At 43.9% G+C, this 27043-nt stretch overlaps 1 protein-coding gene across 2 annotated transcripts in view; it reads right to left on the bottom strand.

Annotated features, from left to right (window-relative positions):
• The window catches only part of pltp (phospholipid transfer protein), a 71847-nt gene that overhangs the window by 25225 nt on the left and 19579 nt on the right, over positions 1–27043 (bottom strand). For both annotated transcript variants that reach the window (XM_072239232.1, XM_072239223.1), the window contains exons 2-12: positions 25252–25372; positions 23317–23416; positions 23110–23238; positions 20027–20182; positions 18122–18185; positions 13674–13737; positions 13023–13114; positions 9138–9314; positions 8998–9057; positions 2937–3107; positions 222–289 (exon numbers count right to left, since the gene is read on the bottom strand). In XM_072239232.1, the coding sequence (XP_072095333.1) occupies positions 222–289; positions 2937–3107; positions 8998–9057; positions 9138–9314; positions 13023–13114; positions 13674–13737; positions 18122–18185; positions 20027–20182; positions 23110–23238; positions 23317–23416; positions 25252–25357 (1187 nt within the window). In that variant the 5' untranslated portion in view covers positions 25358–25372. The remainder of the gene's footprint in view (positions 1–221; positions 290–2936; positions 3108–8997; positions 9058–9137; positions 9315–13022; positions 13115–13673; positions 13738–18121; positions 18186–20026; positions 20183–23109; positions 23239–23316; positions 23417–25251; positions 25373–27043) is intronic.

Below are 27043 nucleotides of genomic sequence, written 5' to 3' on the forward strand. Positions count from 1 at the left end.
GCCCTTTTTAATTAGGATGATTTCCCTGTTTGGTTGTCTGTAGCTCACTGGGTTAGATGTCAAGCTAAGGAAGTCACTCCCTCCTTGGAGCCAATGGGTGACATACCAATCAAACCCACAGCGCAGGGTCCAGTGATTGACCTCAGGATCATATGTACCATTACCATTGTTGCAAGAGATGGGAATTACATGTGACACAATGAGGAATACAATAGTCTTACCTTCTAAGGCCCAGTGTGATAGCTAGCTTCTTCCCTTTCAAAGCCACCTTTGCATCCAACTTTGACTCCTGCAACAGAAAACCTAGATGAGAATATAGAACATCGCCCACTGTGGGATTCCAGTGAACAAACAACGCATGCACATGACCACTTGTGTGCATAGTACACTCCAATGTAACCACTTGTGCACAAACAACACTCCACTGTGACAACTTGTGTGCACACAACACTCCAATGTGTCCACTTGTGCACACACCACACTCTAATGTGAGTACTTGTGCATACACCACACTCCACTGTGACCACTTGTGTGCACACAATACTCCAACGTGACCATTTGTGCACACACTATACACCAATGTGACTACTTGTGCACACAACACTCCACTGTGACCACTTGTGTGCACTCCACACTCCGTGACCACTTGCACGCAGACCACACTTCACTGTGACCACTTGTGTGCACACCACACTCCACTGTGACTTGTGCATACACCACTCCAAGGTGACCACTTGTGTGCAGTCCACACTCCACTGTGACCACTTGCACACAGACCACACTTCACTGTCACTTGTGTGCACACCATACTCCACTGTGACTTGTGCACACACCACACTCTACTATGACCACCTGTGCGCAAACCACACTCCACTATGACCACTTGTGCACACACCACACTCCACTGTGACCACTTTACAGCACCAGCGATCACCAATCATGTTCAATTCCTGCCACCATCTGTAACAAGTTTGTAAGTTCTTTCCATGGCTGCGTGGGTTTCCTTTGGGAGCTCGGGTTTCCTCCCACATTCCAAAGACATACAGGTCAGTAGGTTTGTGGGCATGCTATGCTGGCACCGGAAACATGGTGACACATCTGGGCTGCCCTAGCACCATCCTCACGGATTTGTCTTGACACAAATGACGCGTTTGACTGTATGTTGCAATGTACTGTACACGTGACAAATAAAGCTAATCTATCTGATGAACAGGGCCATGGTGTATATCAAGGCTTCCCCAAGATATTACCTTTTAAATAACACTCTCCCTTGCTATTTTTCTGAATCTACTGTTATCCAGTTTGGATGTCAAAAGACAGAAGCAGGATTCCAATAAGCATCAGGAGAGAAGGGAAACAGGGTAGAGTCACCACTTTTAATACGCAGTTTCTGATATTTCCTCCTACCTCCTGATGGTTCTGTGCTTCATGACCGTAAGACCATAAGACATAGGAGCAGAATTAGGCCATTCAGCCCATCAAGTCTGCACTGCCAGTCCATCATGGCAATTTATTATCCCTCTCATCTACATTCTCCTGCCTTCTCCTCATTATCTTTGAGGCTCTGACTAATCAAGAATATATTAACTAACCTCCACTTTAAATATACCCAAGGACTTTGCCTCCGTAGCCATCTATGGCAAAGAATTCCACAGATTCGTCACCCTCTAACTAAAGAAATTCCTCCTCATCTCTATTCTAGAGGGACATCCTCCTACTCTAAGTCTGTATCTTCTGTTGCTAGACTCCCCCACTACAGGAAACATCCACTCTATCTCGGCCTTTCAAAATTCGATAGCTTTCAATGGAATCCCACCTCATTCTTCTAAACTCCAGCGAATACCGGCCCAGAGGTATCGAACATTCCTCATGTGTTAACCCCTTCAGTTCCAGAATCATTCTCGTGAACCTCCTCTGGACCCTCTCCATTGCCAGCACATCCATCCTTGGATAGGGGACCAAATCTGCTCAAAATAAACCGTGCACTCTGACCAGTGCCTTATAAAGCCTCAGCATTACATCCATGTGTTTATATTCTAGTCCTCTTGAAGTTAATGCTAACATTGAATTTGGCTTCTTTACCACTGACTCAACCTGCAAGTTAACCTTTACAGAATCCTGCATGAGGATTCCCAATTTTCTTTGCATCTCTGATTTCTAAATTTGCTCCCCATTTAGAAAATCGGTCTTGCATTTTGGAAGAACGACTCTATTCCTTCTTCCAAAATCCAAGGCTTTGTACTCGTGACCTCTGACTTTAACCTCAATACTCCTTAATAATCTTCCAAAAAACCTTTGCTTCTACATGTGTGGTCCATTTGCAACCTTTCCTAACACACTTATCCTTGGAGGTGGGTTTGCGCGCACATGGAAACAATACGTTCTTTGCCTGGATGGACATGCAACATGGTGGACAGGTTATGATGGGTCAGAGGAATTCAGACAGACCAGAGCATCTGCAGGTGGTGATGCTTAACAGAACTGAGCTTTGGAATGGTGCCCAGAGGGACCTCGGGGTGCAGATCCACCCTGAGAGATCTGGATACGTTACATTGAGAACAATGTACGTAACTGTGGGGCTAATGTATAACTGTAATTGCAAAATATTTGGACACTTAGACTACAAGGGCTTGAAGACAGTGTAAGCACAAGGCTTTTTGACTATAGGCACACAGTGTGATTGTAGGGAATCTGTGAGTACAGACGCATTGTATGACAGTAGGAACAGTGTGAAGCGGTAACAACACACAAGAGACTTTGCAGATGCTGGAAATTTTGAATAACACATGCAAAATGCTGGAGAAGCTGGTGAAGGGTCTCAGCCCGAAGCATAGACTTATTATTCCCCTTCATACATGCTACCTGACCTCCTCCAGCATTTTGTCTGTGGTGCTAAGGATCTTGTATTGTAGGGACATTGGGAACACTTTGCTTACCATGATTATACTGGAAAGTGTGACCGGAGTGAAATTGGGCGGCAGAATGATGATATTCATGCGAGCGCTGACACCGACAGTGATCCCCGAAGGCTTGATTGTACAATGAGGAACTGACGTCACTTCCAACTCCAGCAACAAGGGAGCGTCCTTGGCTGATGATGTCGGGGTCTTGGGAGTGATTGGAAAAAGCGACAGAAAATTAACACTCAAGAGTATTCTATGTCAAATATACGGCATCAAAATATAGACTGATTGCATCTCATTCTAATAGAGTTTGATGAGGAACTGAGTTAGAACTTATATCAAAATAAACCTTTAAGCAGAATTCATTGGCTTGATTCCATTGGATCAATACTCAACTCTGAAACATCTGGACTACGAAGATGCATACAGCAGGATGCTCTTCAATGATTACAGCTCAGCATTCAACACTATCATTCTCTCAAAATTAATCACTAGGCTCCAACACCTACGTCTACCAAAGTAGCTTTTTATTGATTCTATTGCATTTCTTTGATTTACTGTGAATATCTGCAAGGAAATGAATCTCAAGGTACTACAAACAGAATACAACGTAACTACAGTTAAGATACAAGTATCAAGTAATTAATAGTTAAAGTAATAACATATTCTACATTAAGAGTCTGAAAATTGATTGCTACAAAGCAAATACCAATACATTGAGCATTCTGTAGCGGTCAATATGACTTCACCTATCCATGCCTTTCCTTGAGTCTAATATCAATCTATTTAAGGCAAATAAAATTATTGTTTAACGGTTAAGTGCACGTGCTCCAATCCAAATGTGTCAAAATTCCTTATTGTTTTCTGCTATAATCATTGGAGGATGGATTCCAGTTAATTGGGCAATCAGTAAATCGAGTCAGCTGCTTATTTGGGACAACTCTTAAGGAACAAAAACTATTTGAGAAAATAGCCAGGATTCCCTTCGTTTATTTGAGACACCATATTGTTTAATTGGGACAGGAGACTGTTGCCAAACAATCTCTGACTAGCATCATTCGCATGCACCTTTGTGGCTGTCAGATACTACATGGTGCTTAGAGCAAAGTTTTTAAATTGCGTCAGTTGTGCGTGCTTGTGTTATGTTAACCAGTTGGGCCAGTGAATCAAAAAGCAGTGACTTTTGATAATTTTGCTTATGAAGAATTTGAAGATATTGACAATCATCTTGAATGTTGCAATGCAAATGAAGATTTGGAGGATGCAATCATTGAAAGCATGATATGAAAACACCAAGACTGGAAATATGAAGATGAGGAAATGATGAAGATGACGCATGAAAACTTGAATTAGTGACTACAAGGGGTGCCAGGAAATTTGTTGTTGGATTATGACACAACTTCCTACGGAAAGGCAATGCAGGCAGTCCATTATCTGCACAAGGTATCTTTGCTGGTTTTGTTCATTTACAGTCAATCAAGACAGAGAATCCAGGATGGTTTGTTGCCTCCCGGGTGCCAGGGTCAAGGACATCTCTGATCGATTGCATGACATTCTGAAGTGGGAGGGTGATCAGCCAGATGTCGTGGTGCACATCGGTACGAATGACATAGCAAGGAAGAGTGAGGAGGTCCTGGAGAGTGAGTATAGAGAGCTTGGTAGGAAGTTGAAAAGCAGAACCTCAAGGGTGGTAATCACAGGATTGCTACCTGTGCTACGTGCCAGTGAGGGTAGGAATAGGATGCTCTGGAGGATGAACAAGTGGCTGAGGAACTGGTGTAGGGAGCAGGGTTTCAGATTTCAGGATAATTGGGACCTCTTCTGGGGCAGGTGGGACCTGTACAAGAGAGATTGGTTACACTTGAACTACAGGGGGACCAATATCCTTTCAGGGAGGTTTGTTAATGCTATTGGGGGGGCTTTAAATGAGATTTGCAGGGGGATGGGAACCACAGTACCAGAGCTGACAGTGTGGCTGGGGTGAAAATAAATGATGTTAAAAGTTCAAGCAAATCCACTAATAGAAAGGTTGTGAGTGGTGGTAAAAATCTTCTGAGGTGTATATATTTCAATGCTAGGAGTATTGCGAGGAAGGCGGATGAGTTGAGGGCGTGGATTGACACGTGGAATTATGACGTTGTAGCAATTAGTAAAACTTGGCTACAGGAGGGGCAGGACTGGCAGCTTAATATTCCAGGGTTCCGATGTTTCAGATGTGATCGAGGCAGAGGAATGAAAGGTGGGGGAGTGGCATTGCTTGTTAGGGAAAATATTACAGCAGTGCTCAGGCAGGACAGATTAGAGGGCTTGTCTACTGAGTCCTTGTGGGTGGAGCTGAGAAACAGGAAAGGTATGGCCACATTAGTGGGATTGTATTACAGACCACCCAATAGTCAAAGAGAATTGGAAGTGCAAATCTGCAGAGAGATAGCAGGCAACTGCAGGAAACATAAAGTTGTGGTGGTAGGGGATTTTAATTTTCCATATATTGATTGGGTCTCCCATACTGTTAGGGGTCTAGATGGTTTAGAGTTTGTAAAATGTGTTCAGGAAAGTTTTCTAAATCAATATATAGAGGGACCAACTAGAGGGGATGCAATATTGGATCTCCTGTTAGGAAACGAGTTAGGACAAGTGACAAAAGTCTGTGTAGGGGAGCACTTTGGTTCCAGTGATCATAATACCATTAGTTTCAACTTGATCATGGACAAGGATAGATCGGGTCCTAGGGTTGAGGTTCTTAACTGGAAGAAGGCCAAATTTGAAGAAATGAGAAAGGATCTAAAAAGCGTGGATTGGGACAGGTTGTTCTCTGGCATGGATGTGATCGGTAGGTGGGAAGCCTTCAAAGCAGAAATTTTGAGAGTGCAGAATTTGTATGTTCCTGTCAGGATTAAAGGCAAGGTGAATAGGAATAAGGAACCTTGGTTCTCAAGGGATATTGCAACTCTGATAAAGAAGAAGAGGGAGTTGTATGACGTGTATAGGAAGCAGGGAGTAAATAAGGTGCTTGAGGAGTATAAGAAGTGCAAGAAAATACTTAAGAAAGAAATCAGGAGGGCTAAAAGAAGACATGAGGTTGCCTTGGCAGTCAAAGTGAAGGATAATCCAAAGAGCTTTTACAGGTATATTAAGAGCAAAAGGATTGTAAGGGATAAAATTGGTCCTCTTGAAGATCAGAGTGGTCGGCTAGGTGCGGAACCAAAGGAAATGGGGGAGATTTTAAATAGGTTTTTTGCGTCTGTGTTTACTAAGGAAACTGGCATGAAGTCTATGGAGTTAAGGGAAACAAGTAGTGAGATCATGGAAACTGTACAGATTGAAAAGGAGGAGGTCCTTGCTGTCTTGAGGAAAATTAAAGTGGATAAATCCCCGGGACCTGACAGGGTGTTCCCTCAGACCTTGAAGGAGACTAGTGTTGAAATTGCAGGGGCCCTGGCAGAAATATTTACAATGTCGCTGTCTACAGGTGAGGTGCCGGAGGATTGGAGAGTGGCTCATGTTGTTCCGTTGTTTAAAAAAGGATCGAAAAGTAATCCGGGAAATTATAGGCCAGCAAGTTTAACGTCGGTAGTAGGTAAGTTATTGGAGGGAGTACTAAGAGACAGAATCTACAAGCATTTGGATAGACTGGGACTTATTAGGGAGAGTCAACATGGCTTTGTGCGTGGTAGGTCATGTTTGACCAATCTATTGGAGTTTTTTGAGGAGGTTACCAGGAAAGTGGATGAAGGGAAGGCAGTGGATATTGTCTACATGGACTTCAGTAAGGCCTTTGACAAGGTCCCGCATGGGAGGTTAGTTTGGAAAATTCAGTCGCTAGGTAGACATGGAGAGGTGGTAAATTGGATTAGGCATTGACTCGATGGAAGAAGCCAGAGAGTGGTGGTAGAGAATTGCTTCTCTGAGTGGAGGCCTGTGACTAGTGGTGTGCCACAGGGATCAGTGCTGGGTCCATTGTTATTTGTCATCTATATCAATGATCTGGATGATAATGTGGTAAATTGGATCAGCAAGTTTGCTGATGATACAAAGATTGGAGGTGTAGTAGACAGTGAGGAAGGTTTTCAGAGCCTGCAGAGGGACTTGGACCAGCTGGAAAAATGGGCTAAAAAATGGCAAATGGAGTTTAATACTGACAAGTGTGAGGTATTGCACGTTGGAAGGACAAACCAACGTAGAACATACAGGGTTAATGGTAAGGCACTGAGGAGTGCAGTGGAACAGAGGGATCTGGGAATACAGATACAATATTCCCTAAAAGTGGCGTCACAGGTAGATAGGGTCGTAAAGAGAGCTTTTGGTACATTGGCCTTTATTAATCAAAGTACTGAGTATAAAAGCTGGAATGTTATGATGAGGTTGTATAAGGCATTGGTGAGGCCGAATCTGGAGTATTGTGTTCAGTTTTGGTCACCAAATTACAAGAAGGATATAAATAAGGTTGAAAGAGTGCAGAGAAGGTTTACAAGGATGTTGCCAGGACTTGAGAAACTCAGTTACAGAGAAAGGTTGAATAGGTTGGAACTTTATTCCGTGGAGCGTAGAAGAATGAGGGGAGATTTGATAGAGGTATATAAAATTATGATGGGTATAGATAGAGTGAATGCAAGCAGGCTTTTTCCACTGAGGCAAGGGGAGAAAAAAACCAGAGGACATGGGTTTAGGGTGAGGGGGGAAAAGTTTAAAGGGAACATTAGAGGGGGCTTCTTCACACAGAGTGGTGGGAGTATGGAATGAGCTGCCAGACGAGGTGGTAAATGCGGGTTCTTTTTTAACATTTAAGAATAAATTGGACAGATACATGGATGGGAAGTGTATGGAGGGATATGGTCCATGTGCAGGTCAGTGGAACTAGGCAGAAAATGGTTCGGCACAGCCAATAAGGGCCAAAAGGCCTGTTTCTGTGCTGTAGTTTCTATGGTTTCTATGGTAAAAGAACATGGCAGCATACACTGGATCAATTCCTCCATCGATAACTATTAGGAACACAGTTTTATATTGATAGTGTTCTAATTTGTTCTATATTTCATTTAAATACATAATTTGTCACTCAGTTAAACAGTAGTTTCTCTTTTTTTATATTCTTTTAACATGAAACTTTGGCTAATTGGGGCAGCCACTTAACCAGGCCAAAATGTACTGGTCCTGATGTGCCCCAGTTAACCGGAATCCATGGTATATGGTGGCATATACGTACCTTGATAATAAATTTGCTTTGAACTTTATTGCTATAAAGCAGAGAATAGCAAAAAACACCAGACTAGGTTCATGTTTAACAGAGAAGTGAAAGAAATGCAGAGTTTTGACAGAAAAAGAGAGAATGGATGCATCAGAAAACAAGAAAGAGAGCAAAAGATATGTTTATGGACTTTATGTTGCTGCTGTACAAGTCATTGGTGAGGCTGCACTTGGACTACTAGGTACAGTTTCGGTCACCCTATTATAGAACAGACATGGTTAAACTCAAAAGAGTGCTGAAAAGATTCATTAGGAAGTTGCCAGGGCGAGAACAGCCTGAGTTATAGGCAGAGGTTGGCAGCCCAGGCCTGTATTCTCTAGAATGTGGCAGAATAAGAGATGACCTTATATAAGTGTTTAAAATTATGAGAGACATAGACTAAATGGTGGTAATAGTTTTTGCCCAGGATATGGAAATCCAAATCTAGAGGTCATAGGTTTAGGGTGAGGGGGGGAAAGATTTAAAAGGGAACTGAGGAGCAACTTTTTCACACAGAGGGTGGTGAGTATATGGAACGAGCTGCCAGAGGACAGGTACAAATAGTATCATTTATGAAGCACTTGGAGAGATACAAGGAGGGGCAGGGCTTAGAGGGATTTGGGCCAAACATGGGGAATTGGGTCTAGCCGGCTGGCCACAGTGGTCAGCATGGACTGGTGAGCCGAAGGACCTGTGTTCGTGCTATATTTTGCTCTGTGACTCTGTGAGATGTGGGAACGAGACACGTAGATGCAGAGATAATCAAAAATCAGACAGCAAGGTGGAGAAGGAAAATGAGAGAACAGAATGCAAGAGAAAAAGGATAAGACAGAGAAAGGGAGTAATAATATATAACATGGCCTTGTTACTCACCAATAAGATGATTGGTCCAAAGAAAGTTGTCCTGAGTAAATAAGCAAGGTCCACTGGCATCTGGTAACAAATTGGCAACAGTATTCAGTAGTTGCTGGTGACTTATTTCACATTAGTTGCTGTAAGGATTGGGAGCTCACCTTGCTCTCAGGAATCTCGGTCTTTAGCGTTCCAGCTTTATAATAGGAGAACATAGCAGAGTCGAAGAAGTACTCGGACAGAGCGATATGCACCATGCGATCCTTGCTCTTCAGATGGGGGCTAGCTGCAGTGTTTGGCAGTGTTTGGTTCTCATCTTGAAGAGGATAGAACATTGCCTGGAAAAAAAAAGTGGCAGGAACATCTCAGTAAAGAGTGCACACAGACATGGGATTTCAATTTTAAAAAGATTAGCAGCAGAATAAAATCAGAATAAAATGCACGGACAGTGATAGGGAGCCTGCACAAATGTTGCTCTGCTGTAGGGTTTGATTCCAGCTGGCTGAAGGGCTGAAGAAGATCATTGGGTCACTTCGTCTTTTCAGATTGGACCGAGGATGTGATGAGGTCTGAGATGGAGAGCTCCTGGTAAAATCCACTCTGGACATTATAGAGCACAGTGATGGTGAGTAGGCGTCACTCAATAGCACTGCGTAGATTACTTTGTTGATGACTGCGGTAAATTGATTCTCAGTTTTCCATGGTAAAGCTTGATTTGGTTTAGAGTCTGAGTAATATACAGCATCGAACCAGTACATATTCTGCTCTTTGTGAACAGAACATACTTGGGTAATTATTGAGTAGATGCCAGTGGTGTAAATATCTGAACATTTGAATTGAGGCACAACTAATTTTGGAGTGTGGGTCTTCGGTACTAGAGCTGGGATGTTGTCTGTTCTCAAAGCTGTTCTGTAACCAACGCTCTTAGTCATTTCTTGGTATCACAGCCTGATGTCCTTCTGTAGCCTGGCTTGATGGGTATTGGATGAGTGAAGGATAGGGCACATCAGGGAGGTGGAGAGATACAGACTGTTGGCACAGGTTAAATTATCAGACTAGTGATCCAAAGAACTGACCTAACAATGTAGAGACCAGTTTGCAGAGAATTTAAATTCAGTTAATTTTCTAGATATGGGAAAAGAGCAATGCTGTCCACAAAATTCACTGGATTATCATAAAACTCCACTTGGTTTTGCTCACAGCCTTTGCTTTACCGTACCTTAATGGTGTGTGACTCCAAACCTAGCCTGTCTGTTTAATGTTTAAGATCCCTTTGAAATGGCTCCCCTGTACAGTTAATTCTGAAATTGCTTTGTGGAACATCCAAGTTGAAATGTTGGTGAGCCCATTGGCAGTGATACTGCAGGACTAAAGGTACGCTGAATACATTGCAAGACTGAGCAGAGCTCTAGGGGTAGACTAATTTTCAGGCTGACTGATGAAAGATGGCATCCAGAATCCATCGCAGAACAGCTTTGATAAAGATGAAGATGACAGTGCATTTAGGCAGATCCAAGAGAAAGGCATACTTCCACAATTTACCTGTAGGAGGCACAGTAACAGTCAACCAGAACAGAGACACGAGTTGAAAATAGCTGTCTGTTATAGAAGCAGTTTGCAGGTCTGGTCCAGAGTAAGAGAACGTTCAGACGAGCACGTTGGCTTTCACTGCAGGGAACTTGATGACAAAGATGTTGAACCTGGCACAGGCTGTAAATCAGTCAAACGTGGAACTTGCTGATTAACAACATGTGCCAGGTTCCCCATCCTTGACACATGGTGGAAAATGGCTCCACCAAGCCATTGGTGTACTTGTTCGAAAGATGACATTACTGTGGACTGCATTATGATGAGACCCGGTACTTACTTACAGAACTTCAGCAAAACACAGCTAAGCAAAAGCACAAACCAACTGAAGTTGTCACTGGGAGCAATTCTTCAAACGTTAGGAGATGTGGAATGCCTGGTGAGATGGAATGGCAGTTGTGTGTAACACTCTGCCAACTTTCTCTCTTTCTGCTTTTACAGCTGCATAAGCAATTTTTACACGGTCTAAAAACTACACGGCACTTTAATAAAACATTATATTAAAGAAAATTCCAGCTGCGCAGGAGCATTTCAGTTATAGTGCAGCCCCGCACCTGTGCGACTTAAAGGGAACAGTGCATTCCGCAGCGACAAGACCACACCCAAACTAGTGGTAGTTGATGAAGAATGCCCACGAACTTTACACCGATCTGGCAGGAACTAAAGTATTTACCAAACTGGATTTGTCTCATGAAAACATCCATCCAAATTCAATCGGTAAAAACGTCAACCAGGAGAGCCAACAATCTCTATCAACATGTGTATTCACCCATCAAACACATAGGTAGTGATAAATCATCCGGTAATTCTTCCACTCCACCATGAACAAACATTTTACAAGAAATACATCACTCCTCTGCAATCAGGGTAACATGCTAATTCTTAGGTACATTGAAGGAGAAAACCTTTACATCCTAGCTGAGGTAGTAAAGTGATTATACAGGCACGTGGGGAGTTAAAGAGAAACAAATGTTGTAATGTGCAAAGTGTGTAAAACACACACACACACACACACACACACACACACACACACACACACACTCACTCACTCACTCAATTCTGGAAGAAATCAGCAGGTCAGGCAGCATCTACAGAAAGGAATAAAGAATCAAAGCTTCGGGCTAAGTGAACTGGTTTATCTTGGCCTACCAGTGGAAGCATACATCTGTATAAAATAAAAGGTACAAACTTTTACAGAGGCTACAAAACAAAAGAGTCTGTCTGAATTGATTCTCTGTTGGAAATGGTGCAATATCTTATGCATCTTTTCAACCAGATTTGAGAATGGTATCCTTGCCTGTAGTAACTTCTACTTTGAAAAAGGCACACTCGACAACTTCATGCCAAAGAAACAACTTTATCTCCAACGCCAAGACCGACATGTATATACAGAGGCTTTCAGAACCCGTACGGCATGGCAGGAACACTATATACAAAACACACCGGAAGTAAAAAGAACGGAAGTGAAACCCCCCATTATCCTAATTAGTATTAACTTACTTTTAATAATGTTCACATTACAACATTGCTCCTTGAAGAGGAGTACCTGAGGTAAAGAGTAACAAAGCGGTTATGATTTGGGAGGGTTAGCTGGGCAGTGACGCCCACCATTTTGGCACCAACCATGAATTAACACCAGTCTTATGTTGCACAGCAGTTACCTGACTTGCAATGCAAGGTGACCACAAACCCATAACCCATTACATTATGTAACTGCTCTACCACCCAGTAAGATTGCAGTTGGTATTTAAACTCACTGTTCTAATCCAAAATCCTTGGATTCTCAGAATATTGAAATATTTTTCAAAACATTGAAAAATCTCTGACATCCACGTAGAACATACTGAGGGACTAAGCCTTCATGACCCTCTTCAGCTGAGAATTGCAGTTTTGTCACCCACTGGGTGAAGAAGTTTCTTCCCATCTTGGTCCCGAGTAGCCACCCCCTCACTTTGAGATTGCAACTTTGGATTTGGATACCCTTAGCCACTAGCTCTACTTGGCTTGCCCCTGCGGAACAGACAGAACACATTTAGGTCACCCTCCACCTGAACAATATCACCATCTGACAGGCTGGCCATCAAGAACATCCCCCACGCACCAGTCACACACCTTGGTGCAAGTGTGCCCCGGGGAAAGTTTTTATTTATCTTGTTTCTATTCGAAGATACAGCACAGTTACTGGTTTTTCTGGCCCAACAAGCCTGCGCTACCAATTATACCCATGTGACCAATTAACCAACCAGCCGTTATGTCTATGGAATATGTGAGGGAACCTACACTCAAAGAGGTGACCTTACCCTGGTCGTCAGTTCAGCTGTGGTCTCCTTGAAGGCTGGGCTCAGGCTAGTCTCCTCAGGAACTCTTTGGTGATGGGTGAATGAACTGTGCCCTGCTTCTGGCCAGTGGGAAGAAAACTATCACTACTCATGGGGTCTGTACCAGCTTGTAATCCTTACCTTGAAGTCCATATCCATGTAGTCAGAATTAACGTTTGGGTCACTGAGGAGGGAATAATCGATCCCTACGTACTGATCCACCGCTGTTCGCACTTTATAAGGGAGAAAAAGTGTTAGTCCCAGAAGTCCAGAGGAAAGTACCAACAAGACCATTGAGAAACATAATCAATGGTGGGACTTGCACTCTTCTAGCTTAGACTACAGGAGGGCAATATTGCCCAGTAAATGAAAACCATAACCTCTCCGGAAAAGTGAACCAGTTCATTACTGTTTGGGCACACCAGGCCTCCCACTGGGATTCAGGGCAGCCCTTGAAGTTCCTCCTGGCTGCAGGGGTGGCAAGCACTTTGTCACCAGTACGTGGCAGCTCACATTTTTCTGTGTGGTTTGGAGCCAGGAGACACATTGTTATCAGGACGCATAGTCCTGTCCCTAACTTAACCAAGCTCCCCCACCCTCCTGATGCATTGAACTGCTGATGGCTGAGGTGGTGAGAATGCCAGGTGCCTTCACAGGAAACAACACTTTGCCCCACTCCAGTTTAGCCCCCAGGGCAGAGGTGCCACGCCAGCATACAACACGCAACTGGTTGTTCACCGCGCACACTGCCTCTTCAGGGAAGTGCATTCACTAGGCAGGACACATACACACCTGGCACGGTCTCCAGCAGAGAGTTCAGCAGCACTAGCCCTGCGTGTTGTAAGGCTGGACAAATCTACAGGAGCATAGAAAGGGGGATTATTCAGATAGAAAAGACAACATCGCTCCTCCACAATCGCGAAATTCAAATCAACATGGCAACTCATGGGTATGAACAAGATTATCATCTGATATAATTCTTTCAGTCAGTGTTTGCTGAGAGTAGTCTATTGGACAAAGGATATTCAAAACAATATGACTCTTTTTTAAGGCATTGGTCAGATGTACGTGGAGTACCATGAGCAGTTTTGGGCCTCTTATCTATGAAAAGATTTGCTGGCATTGGAGAGGGTCCAGGCAAGGTTCACAAGAAGGATCCTGGGAATGAAAGGGTTAATGTATGAGGAGCATTTGAAGCTCTGAGCCTGTAATCACTGGGGTTTAGAAGAACGAGGGGGGATCTCATCGAAAGCTATCGAATACTGAAAGACCTAGATAGAGTGGATGTGGAGAGGGGGAATCTAGGACCAGAGAGCACAGACTCAGAATACAAGGACATCCCTTTAGAACAGAAATGAAGAGGAATTTCTTTAGCTAGAGGTGATGAATCTGTGGAATTTGATGTCACAGACAGCTGTGGAGGCCAAGTCATTGGGTATATTTAATGCAGAGGCTGATAGGTTCTTGATTAGTAAGGGTGTCAAAGGTTATGGGAGAAGGATGGAGAATGGGGTTAAGAGGGAAACTAAATCAGTTATGATTGAATGGCGGGTCAGACTTGCTGGGCTAAATGGCCTAATTCTGCTCCTATGTCTTATGGTCTTATAGTCTAACTCAATCACTGGTGAAGTACCCAGATACTCTGTATTCACAGAGTAACCTGACCCTCACACAGACACCCTACACGACATACAGTATTCCTGGATCATAAGATTACATCTCTAACACAAGAAAAACCTGCTTCTGTCAAAACCTGAAGCTCAGCATCTACAGCAAGAAGTCACCTGCATTACCGGTGCTCTCACTGTGACTAGTGATCTGACATGTCACCAAAGACTCAGCAGTTTCTACAGATGTACGTTGGAGAATACTCTGACTGAAAGTACCACCATGTGGTATGGAGTCTCCAATGAACAGGACTGAAAGAGGCTGTGGAGGGTGTAGACTCCATCATGGGCACCATCCAGTACATCTTCAGCAGGCAGTGACTCAGGAAGGCAGCATGTATCCCTAATGCCCCTCACTATCCAGGACATGGCCTCTTCTCAGTACCACCATCAGGAACAGGGTACAGGAACCTGAAGACCCACTCTCAGCGATTCAAGAACAGCTTCTTCCCCTCCACTGTTACATTACTGAATGGTCCATGAATCCATGAACACCAGCCTTTACTGCATTTTTTAACTTATGTGATGCGACGTCTGCACTGTTCTGCTGCTGCAAAACAACACTAGAGCTGGAGCCAAAGAGCAACTTCTTCCAGTTCATCTGAAAAACAGTTTGAGTTCTTCTCTTTGATGTCTCTTCCCTTTTCAAGGTGTTTGGGGTCCTATTAGAGTCCCTGACCTACGGCTGCACTCAAACCGTGGTTCTTCACGACGGTGGGTTCCCGCTCACCGAGTGGCCTAGTGTTTTCGGTGTCTCCAGGAGCAGCCTGGAAGATGTGTGCCTTCAGGGTATGGCCCTGTGGCCCTGTGGACAACTCAATCCCTTGACAGTGTCACCGACTGAAGCGTCGCAGGAGATTGAACATCCAGACAGCAGTGTACGCTGCTGTCAAAATGAGCGACTCTGCAGACTGTAACATTGAAACAGCCAGCTATTGCCCCGTACTCCCTTGCTGTGGCAGGAGTGATACCTTGTTAGTGAGTGAGAGAGCCTGTGCAATGTCAAAGCGGGTTTTTTAATGCGTGGTCTCTTTTGGGGGGTGTTGGGGGGTGCTGAGGCAGGTAGGGGGAGGGTTGATGCTTTGCTGTTGCTTGTGCATGGGAAGGGTGAGGGGGGCTTTGGGGTTTTAATGTTTTTCTGTCATTCATTCTTTGTTTTTTTCTGTTTTGTGGATGTCTGCGGAGAGTAAGAATTTCAGGCTGTATACTGTACACATTCTCTGATATTAAATAGAACCACATTGAACTTAACGACATGTAAGACAGTGATAATGAACCTGAATCCCATTCTTCCGATTCATTTGGTGCTTGTTTGGAGTATTTACAGGTGCTTTATCTTCTCCAGGAGGTGAATCTCGAGCCTCAGCCTGCTGCCAGAGTGATCGGGGGAATCACCTGATGACCGGAGAGGACGATGACTGCCTGCTACGGTCAGGTAGCCAGACTCACCCAGCACCAGATCAGACACTGACCTCCAGAGAAACATGATTCAGTGTTTCTTGACGGGAGTCACTGGACTCTGGAGGTGCAGACAGAGGTTTCCAGTGTAACTGCATCCAACCAGTGGTGCTGCCTCAGGCTCAGATCAGCTCCTTCATGGGGAATCAGTAAGACCAGGTTGAGGCAAAAGAGACTGCAGATGGCAGAATTCGGAGCGACACACATGGTGCTGGGGGAGCTCAGTGGGTCAGGCTACATCGATGGAGAGAAATGAACAGTCAACATTTCAGATCAAAACCTTTTCATCTGGTCCAGCCCAAAATATCAACTGTCCAATTTCCTTCACAGATGTTGCCTGACCTGCCGAGCTCTCCCAGTGCCTTGTGTGTTGATCTAGACAAGGTTTTCAGCTTTGTACTCTACAATGTCTGGAGATGTGTCCAACTCTAAGGTGTGGAGGACTTGGAATCTATTACAGAGCCAGGAGATCCTCACCTCCACTCTGAAGTGATTTGCAATGTGATTAGCACAGAAGCTACATGGCTGTTGGAGCAGGTGCCTGCCCTGGAGCTTTGTTTTATTATGGTCACATGTACCGAGATACAGTGAAAAGCCTGTCTTGTATACTGTTCATACAGATCAAATCATCACACAGTGCATTGTGCTAGAACAATGCGAATAAAGAACAAAAGCTACAGAGAAAGTACAGTGCAGGTATGGGAGGAGAAGATGGCAGTGTGACGCAGCTCGCAGTGGCCACTCCGATGGTGATATCTGTTATCTGTCAAATAGAGTGCCGTGCACAATCCTGATTTGATGGAGACAGACGTGAGAGCACAGAGGAACACCTGGTGAAACTTCTGAAATGCCTGTTTCACTGTCGTTGCTACTGTGTGATCCAGAATCTTCGGAGGAGCAGGCCCTGAGTCCTTGGCTTTGCTTGTTGCTCGGCGGCCGGGGCGGGGTCGAAGCACTCAGCAGAGGAAGGTGCTCGGTGCTCAGTGTCGGAGGGCTGGTCGGAGGCTTGAGGTTTTCGGACGGACTCAGAGTCCGCTGCAGTTGGGTGCTTCCAATGGTGCTGCATCGGCAAGTCCGCAACGCTTGGAGGTTCATGGCAGGAAGAGTTTCTCCCTTTTTACCGGCTGCGTGAGATGATGGGGCTATCGGGACTTGAGACTTTTTTTTTATCGTGCCCATGGTCTGCTCTTATCAAACTACGGTATTGCTTTGCACTGTTGTAACTATATGTTAAATTATGTGGTTTTGTCAGTTTTAGTCTTGGTTTGTCCTGTGTTTCTGTGATATCATTCTGGAGGAACATTGTATCATTTTTTAATGCATGCATTTCTAAGTGACAATAAACGAGGACTGAGTGTCCTCATAATCTAAATGATGAAGTGTAAGATCATAATGAGGTAGATTGTCAGACCAAGAGTCCATTGTATTGTACAAGAAATCCATTTAAGAGTCTGATAGTCTATGTAGTGGGATAGAAGCTGTCTTTGAGCCTGGTGATACAAGCTTTCAGGCTTTCTATACATCTCTACCCAATTGGAGGGGCAGAGGGGAGAAGAGAGAAAATTCGGGGAGGGTGGGGTCTTTGGACTTATGCCCACAACTCTGCAGTTTCTTGCAGTCACGTAGGGAACAGTTGTTGTGATGTGCGTCCAGATAGGAAGTTTTCTATGGGGCATTCATTAATAAAAATGACTCTGTCTCAATGCCCCGAACACACAAACTCGACACCACTCAGTACAAGGTGGTCCACGTGATTGGCATCCCATTGGCCTCCTCACAGCCGTAGCATTTACCAGCTGTAAAATGTAGATATTCTCCTAAGCTACTCCAACAGCACCTTGAAAATTTATGACACCTACCATCAAGAAGGATAAGGACAGTGGCAGGTGGAAACACCACTACCTGCAGATTCCCTTCCAAGTCATGCACTGTCCTGAGTTGGAAATATTTTGCTCATTACTGGGTCAAGTGCTGGAACTCTTTCCACCTCAGTTCTATGGGATACCTCCCTGTTCAAAAAGGCAGCTCACCTCCACCCAAATAGGAATGGGCATAAAATCTACATTCTGAAAAATGAATAAAAGACATTGTGAACATGCAGAAAGTGAGATTTACCTGTTGGTTTATGAGGAAGCGCAAACCAGTTGTGAGAACAGTGGAGAATACCTGATAAAAGCCCCTGTAAAAAGAGACAATAGCACGAACTTAGGAAATCACCTGTAATATTAGAGAGGAGCTAAAGGGAAACACCATGTATGGGAAATCAGTGTTTTGGCATCAACCAGCAGGAAGATTTTACCCTCCATGCTAGCGAGTGAGAGAAAACATTACTTTGATCTCCACAAGCAAAGCTTAAAGTAACACATCTCAGTGAGACAATTTAAGTGTTGACCTCTCAAGCAGCTTTATTTTAGATGAAATAGAATTAGTAAAACCTAGCAGGTCTTAGAGTAAATAGGAACTGTCGTTCTTCAGAAATTGAAATTTCACTCAAGAGGAATTCCACATGTTGATTTACTGTTGACTATCATTTAGGGTAATTGTAAGCCGGAAAATGAGTCCTGGAGTAAATAAAAACACAGTTTAAAAAGTACAAGGAAACCAATTTCCCATCTGTGCAAGGATGTCAAGAACTGTTCACATAGTGGATTTACTGCAGGTGAGGTGGATGTTTGACAGTAATGGGGTATTTTGTCCAGAGTTGCGTGCATGAGTATCTTGCCCAGGGTGTAACGTGGTTAGGTTAGCTGGTGGAGAAAAGGTATGATGTGACATGGATGTGAAGATTCTGCAAAGTTCCATTGACAGCTGAAGCAATGGGGGAAATAAAGTGGCAGATGGAACACAATATGGGAAATGTGAGGATATTTGCTTTGGCAGAATTGAGAAGATGATGTTTATTTTTTAAGTGGTGAAATACTATCAGTACATCTAGGAGAGTTGGTTCACAAAACTTACACAGTAAATACATAGATACAGCTAACCATGACAAAGTATTTAGATGTTGGCCTTCATTATGAGGATTTGATGAAAAATAACAGTAAGGAAGCTTTGCCTTAGGGGTTTGGTGAGAATCTAGAGATTTCATCTTTCCTAAGGAAGGATGTACATGAGACTGTGGATCCAATAGGCTCAATGTTGGATGAGGGGAGTCACCCTGAGAAGGACCTGAATAAGACTGGCCTCTGTACAAATGAATCCAGAAGAACAGATGAACCTGAAACTACAAGAATCTTAGAGGGACTGTCAGCGATGAAGCCAAGATACTGGAAGGACAGGAAGTTGGGGGGAATTATCTTCAGATAAGGAGTTAACCACTTCAAAGCTCAGAGTTCACAATAAATTTATTATCAAAGTACATACAGCATATGACACCGTATACTACCCTGAGATGCATTTTCTTGTGGACATTTTCAGTAGACACAAAGAAAAATTTGAATCAATGAAAAACAACAGACAAAGAAGAACAAACAACTAATGTGCAAAAGAAGATGAACTGTGTAAACACAATAGAAGGATAGATAGACAATATTGAGAACAAGAGTTGTAGGGTTCTTGAAAGTGAGCCCATGGTTTGTGGAATCATTTCAGTGTTCAGGTGACTGAAGTTGTCCACGTTGGTCGGGAGCCTGATGGTTGAAGAGTAACTTGAGACTAAGTTGAGGCTGGGATCCTCCTCTTCATCTAAAAGAAGAAGGAACCTTTGGCATTCTTTAGCTCAGGCAATGAGACTAATAGATCTTTAATTATTACATTAAGAGATATTGGAATGGTCAGAAAACGTGTTAGTGACCACATTAAATTTTGAAGCAGGTTTAAGGAATAGGCCACTTCTTGGGCCTATTCTCACTTTCTTTCATGATATCTGAGAGGGATTGAGCTTTTGCCTTTGTGGACAATTGCACACTTACAGATATATTTCTGTTTGTAATTGCAGTGCACCCTGTGTCATGAGACAGTTGTTTCATGACAGCAATCCTCAAACACGTCGTGCCTCGTGATAAAAAATATTTTTTTTACCTAAAGCTGCCATTAAACTTTGCTTTCATTTTGGCAATGGAGGCTTTGCAGAGCACCTTGCTTATCTTCAGCTGACCAGATTTACTTTTGGACAGATGTAGCACAACCCAGATGTTGGCTCCTTCGGCAGAGGCATTAATCTGACCAACGTCCTGACTGTAAAAAAAAACACAAAATGTCTTAGTGGTGGCAGATAAAAACTCTAGTCATGTATCCTGTCCCACTGTGGAAGTTGCAGCAAGGTAAGGGTTAAGATAATGTGCAGGCAAGAACAGTTAACAGATAGTGTACAGTCAGCCCTGGCAAGACAGCTCTTTGAAGAGCATAGTTTTCCTCTGCACAGCAGGTGACTGGAGCTATTTGCCATACGGAGTCAAAGTAAGGACTCAAAGGATTTTAGGGTAACACTTACTAATGGTCAGTTACTTCACTAATTCCGAAGGCTAGATTCTATTTTCTATTAACACTGATATCATTGTAGTGTGATTGGTGATTGATCATGCAAATAAGGAATTTAAACATACACAAGGTTACCAGTTGGTCAGTACCTGTATCCAACAAGTCAACCTGCATAAAAATGGCATTTCTCTGTTCTGACTTTCAGCTTGGTGACGGGGCCAGGCACAAGTAAATAAAGTGTGATTTAGCAATGAGGGCAGTGTCTTCAGAGTCCAGCTCATCAGCAATGGCACCACCACATCCCCTGGTCACAGCACCTCATAAATTCAGCTCCAGAATACCCCGCTCCTACCCAATCCATCACCAGAAATCCTGGTCACTTCTTGAATCTTGACCAAAGTTAACCCTTGACTTACATGGACACCAACACCTTACTAATACTGATTCCTCATCAATAGCCGTATCTTGGACACCCCCAGTCCCTAAGCAACCACCTCATCCTCCTTGGTGAAACCTCTGATCTCTTGTTGCACTACAATCCCAAATGACCTCACTCCATTCCTCTCGACCCATAGATAACATGTGTAAAAATTGTGTCTCAGTCACAAGATTTTCAATAACACACTATTTGTAAATGCACTTCTAGGTTCCAGATTGTTGAGTGAGGTTCCCACTATGTCTTAGGAGTAATACATGTCCACAGGAAGGAGTTAAATCATGAACACATTAAGACTGGAATGCCTTCTGTCTCGATTACATAGCACAGCAACAGGAACACAGAATATCACCATGCCGATAGATAGAGAAATCAAGGTACATATAATGGTGCGACAGTTTTTCAGAAATGAAATTGAGCGCATTTCAGAGCCTGGAAAACAGCTCCATAGAAACAAGCCTCTAGGTTAAGTGTGGGAGAGATCAAAACTTGAGGGCACCAAAGTAAGATGATTAATAACCAAAAATGGAAGTTAGAATATTTGGGAATGCAATAAAGAAGAAGCAGTTGAGATGAACATCGCAACTGCAATAACAGGAGGTTACTTAATGGAGTTAGAAATAAAAAGGGTCGAGGGAGCAAGTGAAGCATGGGGGCATTGTCTAGACCATGTAGGTATTAAGAAGATGGAGGTGTTACATGACTTGGAATATATAAGGGTAGATAATTCCCCAGGGATAGAGGAGAATACTATGGCTAACAATGGAGAAAGGTGCTAGGCCCCTGTCAGAGATTTTTGTATCTTCATTAGTCACAGGCAGGGTACCAGAAGGACTGGAGGAGAGGGAATGATGTTCCCTTAAAATGGGCAGCAGAGATAGGCCACATAACTACAGGCCAGTGATCCCTGAATCAGTGCTATGAAAATTTTGGAGTAAGTTCTAAGGATTTGTGAGGGGAAAATCCTGTCTCGTTAATTTAATTATTTGAGGAGGTAACCAAAGAGATTAATCTGGATAGTAGATGTTGTCTATAGAAATGCATATGACAAGGTGTCGCATGAAAGGCCGTCCGGATGTTTATGATGTTCGGGATCCAAAACTGGCTGACTGGTAAGTGTCAGGGGGTAGTGGAGGAAGGATGTCTTTTTGTACGGAAGTCTGTGATCAGTGATGTACCACAGGGATTGGTGCTTGGACCTCTGCTGTTTGTGAACTACACTTCTATGACTTGGACGTGAATGAAGGAGCTATCATTGGTGAGTTTGCAGACGGAAATCAGTGGATAGCAAGGAAGGTTGTCTGAGACAACAGCAAGATACAGATCAGTTGGAAACTTGAGTAGAGTGTTCGCAAATGGAATATAGTCCTGACAAGTGCAAGGTGATACATTTTGAGAAATCAGATATGGGTAGGAGATGTACAGTGAGTGATAGAGCATTGCGCAATGTTGAGAAACAGAGACCTTGGAGTTCAATCAATGAAAGCATATGACATACTTCCATTCATAAGCTGCAGCATAGATGATAAGAGTAGGGACACTATGTAGCAGCTTCACCAAACACTAGTAAGGGCATACTTGGACTGGAGGGTTTTCATTATGGAGAGAGATTGGATAGGCTGGGCTCATTTTCCCTGCAGCAAAGGAGCTGATATACAAGATTATGAGATGTATGGGTGGGGTAGATAGTTAAAACATGGTATAGATATCAAAAACAAGTGGTCACAGTTTTAAGGTGAGAGCTGAGAGATTTCAGGGGGATCTTAGGAGTAAGTCTTTATCACACAGAGATAGAGGTTAATATCTGAAACACACTGCTGGAGGAGGAGATGGAATCAGGTACATACAGTCATTATGTTTAAGAGGCATTTAGAAATAGGCAAGGCATTGAAGGATATGATCCCAAAGCAGACAGATAGGACTAGTGTGGATGGGTAAATAGTCAGCATGAATGTGATGGACAGAAGGGCTTGATTTTGTGCTGTACAATTCTTATAACCCTGTGGATAAACTCTGGCATGGCCTGGTGAGGGCTGGGGGTTAAATCTCCTGTTTTTCTGCTGTAGGTTCTCTGTAAAGCGAAGTTTGAAAGGATCCCCAGTGTAAAGGTGTAATACTTAACTCGCCAGCATTTCCAGCGACAGAGGCTCTCAGTGAGGAAAACAGATGAAGCACAAATGCCGGGGATAAACAATACAACAGGACAGTACAGGTCAAATAAGAGAAGACGGGAACGAAAGGCACGCACATCAGCCAGTACAATATATTCCTCTGGAAGGTGATGCTGATGGACGAGTTCTGCATTTCGAGGCAGAGACCGGCGCCACGTTGGAAGCTGAGGGCAGCACTGGATATATTCAGCTCGGTGATCTTCACCCTGTGGGATATCAAAATACAAAGCTCAGTGACTCTGGTCCACAAGCAAACAGCAGCAAAGAACCAAGGAGACACTCACCCGTTAATGGAATACTGGAACGGACCCTCTTTCCCAGACAGATCTGAAATGGTGATATTTTCAATCTCTTCAGCCACAAACTTCAGTCCTTCATACTGAACTATAAAGAACAAAGAATAGCCACACTTGCAAACACGAGGAAATCCGCAGATGCTGGAATTTCAAGCAACACACATAAAAATTGCTGGTGAACGCAGCAGGCCAGGCAGCATCTATAGGAAGAAGTACAGTCGACGTTTCAGGCCGAGACCCTTCGTCGGCCCAAGACTCTTCGTCAGGATGAAGGGTCTCGGCCCGAAACGTCGACTGTACCTCTTCCTATAGATGCTGCCTGGCCTGCTGCGTTCACCAGCAATTTTTATGAATATTTACACTTGGTTTTGTTCAGCCTGGCTCGGTTTTACACAGAAAACGGAGAAGTGTGATCCAAGTGTTTTTGACTACGGAGTGATTGTTGGTGCCAGATGGGGTGGTTTGAGAATCTCTGAAACTACTGATCTCTTTGGATTTTCATGAACTACAAATTCTAGAGTTTATAAAGAATGGTGTGAAAAACAGAAAATGTCCAGTGAGCAAAAATGCCTTGTTAATGAGAGGGGTCAGAGGAAAATGGCCAGACTGGTTCAAGCTACCAGGAAGGCGACAGTAACTCAAATAACCATGCATTACAACAGTGGTGTGCAGAAGAGCATCTCTAAACACACAACATGTTGGATCTTGAAGTGGATGAGCTCCAGGAGCAGAAGACTACAACATACACTCAGCAGCTACTTTATTAGGTACAGGATGTATCTCATAAAGTGGCCACTGAGTGTATATTTCTGAGAGTACATGAGTGTATTGTAGTGTAAATGTGTATGTGAGTGTGATGTGACAGTGTGCTAGTGTGTGTACGTGTGTGGCAATTGGGAATAATCTATGTGGGTGTGCGTAAAGTATCTTCATGTTATACAGAGCCTGTATATACCTCCTGTACCTATTAAAGTGACCACTCAGAGCATGTTCGTGGTCTTCTGCCAGTCCATCTCAAGGTTTAAAGTGTTGTGAATTTACAGATGCTCTTCAGCACACCGCTGTTGTAATATGTGGTTATCTGAGTTACTGTCACCTTCCTGTCAGCTTGAACCAGTCTGACCATTCTCCTCTAACCTCTCTCAGTAACAAGGTGTTTTTGCCCACAGAACTGCTGCTTTCTGGATTTTTTTTGTTGTTGTTGCTGTTTGCACCATTCTCTGTAAACTCTAGAGACTGTTGTGAGTGAAAATCCCAGGAGATCAGCAGTTTCTGAGATACTCAAACCACCCTGTCTGGCACCAGCAATCATTCCACAGCCACAGTCACTTAGATCACATATGTTCCCCATTCTGATGTTCGATGTATACAACAGCTAAATCTCTTGACTATGTCTGCATGCCTTTATGCATGATTGGCTGATTAGTTATTGCATTAATAAGCAGGTGTATCTAATAAAGTGGCCACATGTATGTGTACATGGGGCATACCACTATCAAGCAACTATGCCTACGTGTGTGTGTACATTTTACAAATGCAGTTATTTCCCACCCTCTGTAACCTGCTGAGTGGAAGAAAGGAGCCTGTTGGGTATGTCTTTTGTCCTGTGGGGGAGATAAGGGTCACCCCCTTATGGCAGCCTTAGTGACTGGTTTATGACCACCGAGAGGCTGACAGTGAAGTAAATTAGCTCCCAGCCTCCAGACCCTACCAACTGACAGTAATCTTTTATGTCATGCCCCTTACTGCTGCTGCAAAACAATAAGTTTCATGACCTATCTCAGCAATAATAAGCCTGTTTCTGAATCGGACATTCATACAGCTTTTCCACTTCCACTGATCACAAAGTAGTCGTGCATTTATTCAGCGAGAAGTCAGTCCCAGAGGGGGTTGCAGTGGTGAGTGAAGGCTTTGGGATCTTACTCAGTGTTAGGCCCCGGTTAGTGATGCGGATACGGCAGCCGGAGTTCAAGCTCGTTGCAGTGCCCGGAACCATCAGGAGCAACAGGCCAGAGATCCAGAGAGCCATCGTCTTCTTGTGTACCTGCAAGACAAGGAGCAGCAGTCTTAGATGCCCTCAGTCACAGGCTCAGCACAGAACCAACACAGAGCCCATGGCCGCGGCCCGTGCTGACAAGTTCAGCCTTGTTGCTGAGTGAGCCCGCTCATATCATCTGCACTCAGGAGGCCTCCAGGACCCCATCCACAAGAGCAAGCCTTTCAGCCTGCCGGACAGTTGCACAGAAGCAGCAAAAGGCCATTCAGTTTCTCCAGTCTGTTACACAGGAACAGAAAGATGTTCCTTCGACCCTCGAACCTGTTAGACAAGCCCAGCAGACCACTCAGCCGCCTTCTTCGTGCCTTCTGTGCGGATGGAAAGGGCCTAGACTTCAAAAGCAAGGGTGCAGGCAACAAAACAAATGGATAATTATGGAGCTGCCAGGGTTGGAGGAGCAAACATTTCTCGGAAGGCTGAGAGTCGTAGAACATGGGACGGCACAGGCCCCTTCAGCTCTGATGTTGTACCGACCTTTTAACCTGCTCCACAATAAATCTAACCCTTCTTCCTACGCCGTCTGTAACCCTCCAATTTTCTTTTGGAGTGGAATAGAACATAATAAGGCTTTGGGGCCTTTGTAAATGAGGATCAGAACCTTAAACCTGAGCTGTCACTTACCAGCAGCCGAGGCAAGTCAATGGGCTCAAGGACATCAGGATAACAGGATGTGGTCAGCAAGCACGGGGTTTATTGAGAGTATGGGGGTGACGCGTTCCTCCACCACACGGATGGTTACCAGAGGGCAATACACGGTAACTGGTTAATGTTGGAATCAGTGAGTGAAAACCAAAAAAAGTGCAAACGGTGAAAACAAAATGCCGGAAACACCCAGAGGATCAGGCAGCATTTGTGCAAGAGGGATAAGATAATAAGATTAGTTTTATTCATCACAAGTACATTAAAATATACACTGAGGTGTGATGTTTGCTGCAAATGAAATCAATGAGGATGTGACGGGGGCAGCCAGCAAGTGTTGCTCTGTTTCCGGTGCCTTCAGCGCATTCCCATAATTTACCAACCCTAACCTTGAACGTGGGAGGAAACCGGAGCGCCCAGTCACACGGGGAATGGACAAATTCCTTCCAGACAGTGACAGGAATCAGACCCCAATCCCTGTGCAGCAATTGCACGAACCACTATGCCACTCTGCCACCCAGAACAATGAATGTCTTGGGGATATTTCATCAGAACCCAGGCTACCCAATGGGAGAGTTAAGGGTGCGTTAAAATCAGTTTAAACTGTTTTGTGTCAGGAGCTGCTGATGGCAAAGTTGTGGGACATGCCCTTTCAGACAGTGAGCTCCAAAACTCCACCACAACTCTCCAGGCAGAGTCACTTTTAACTCATTTCCTCCCTAATTCTTCCACCAATTACCTTACATTTACCCCTGGTGTTTGATCCTTCTGCTGAGGGAAGTGAATGCTTCCTATTTACTTTAACAGACTCCTCATCATCTTCTTTAGCAATTCCAGATTTATCCAATCTTTACTCACAGCTTCAATTTTCTATTCCTGGTGAAATCGGTTCAAATCCTTATGTCATCTTCAGAGCAGTCACACCTTTCTTGTATTGTGGTGACCTGAGTTTTACATGGTCCTTAGCTGTGGTCCAACTAGACTTGTATACAGCTGTTACACAACCCCTCCACTTTCATA

The sequence above is a fragment of the Mobula birostris genome, chromosome 2 (assembly GCF_030028105.1).
Source record: "Mobula birostris isolate sMobBir1 chromosome 2, sMobBir1.hap1, whole genome shotgun sequence".
NCBI classification, from domain to species: Eukaryota; Metazoa; Chordata; class Chondrichthyes; order Myliobatiformes; family Myliobatidae; genus Mobula; species Mobula birostris.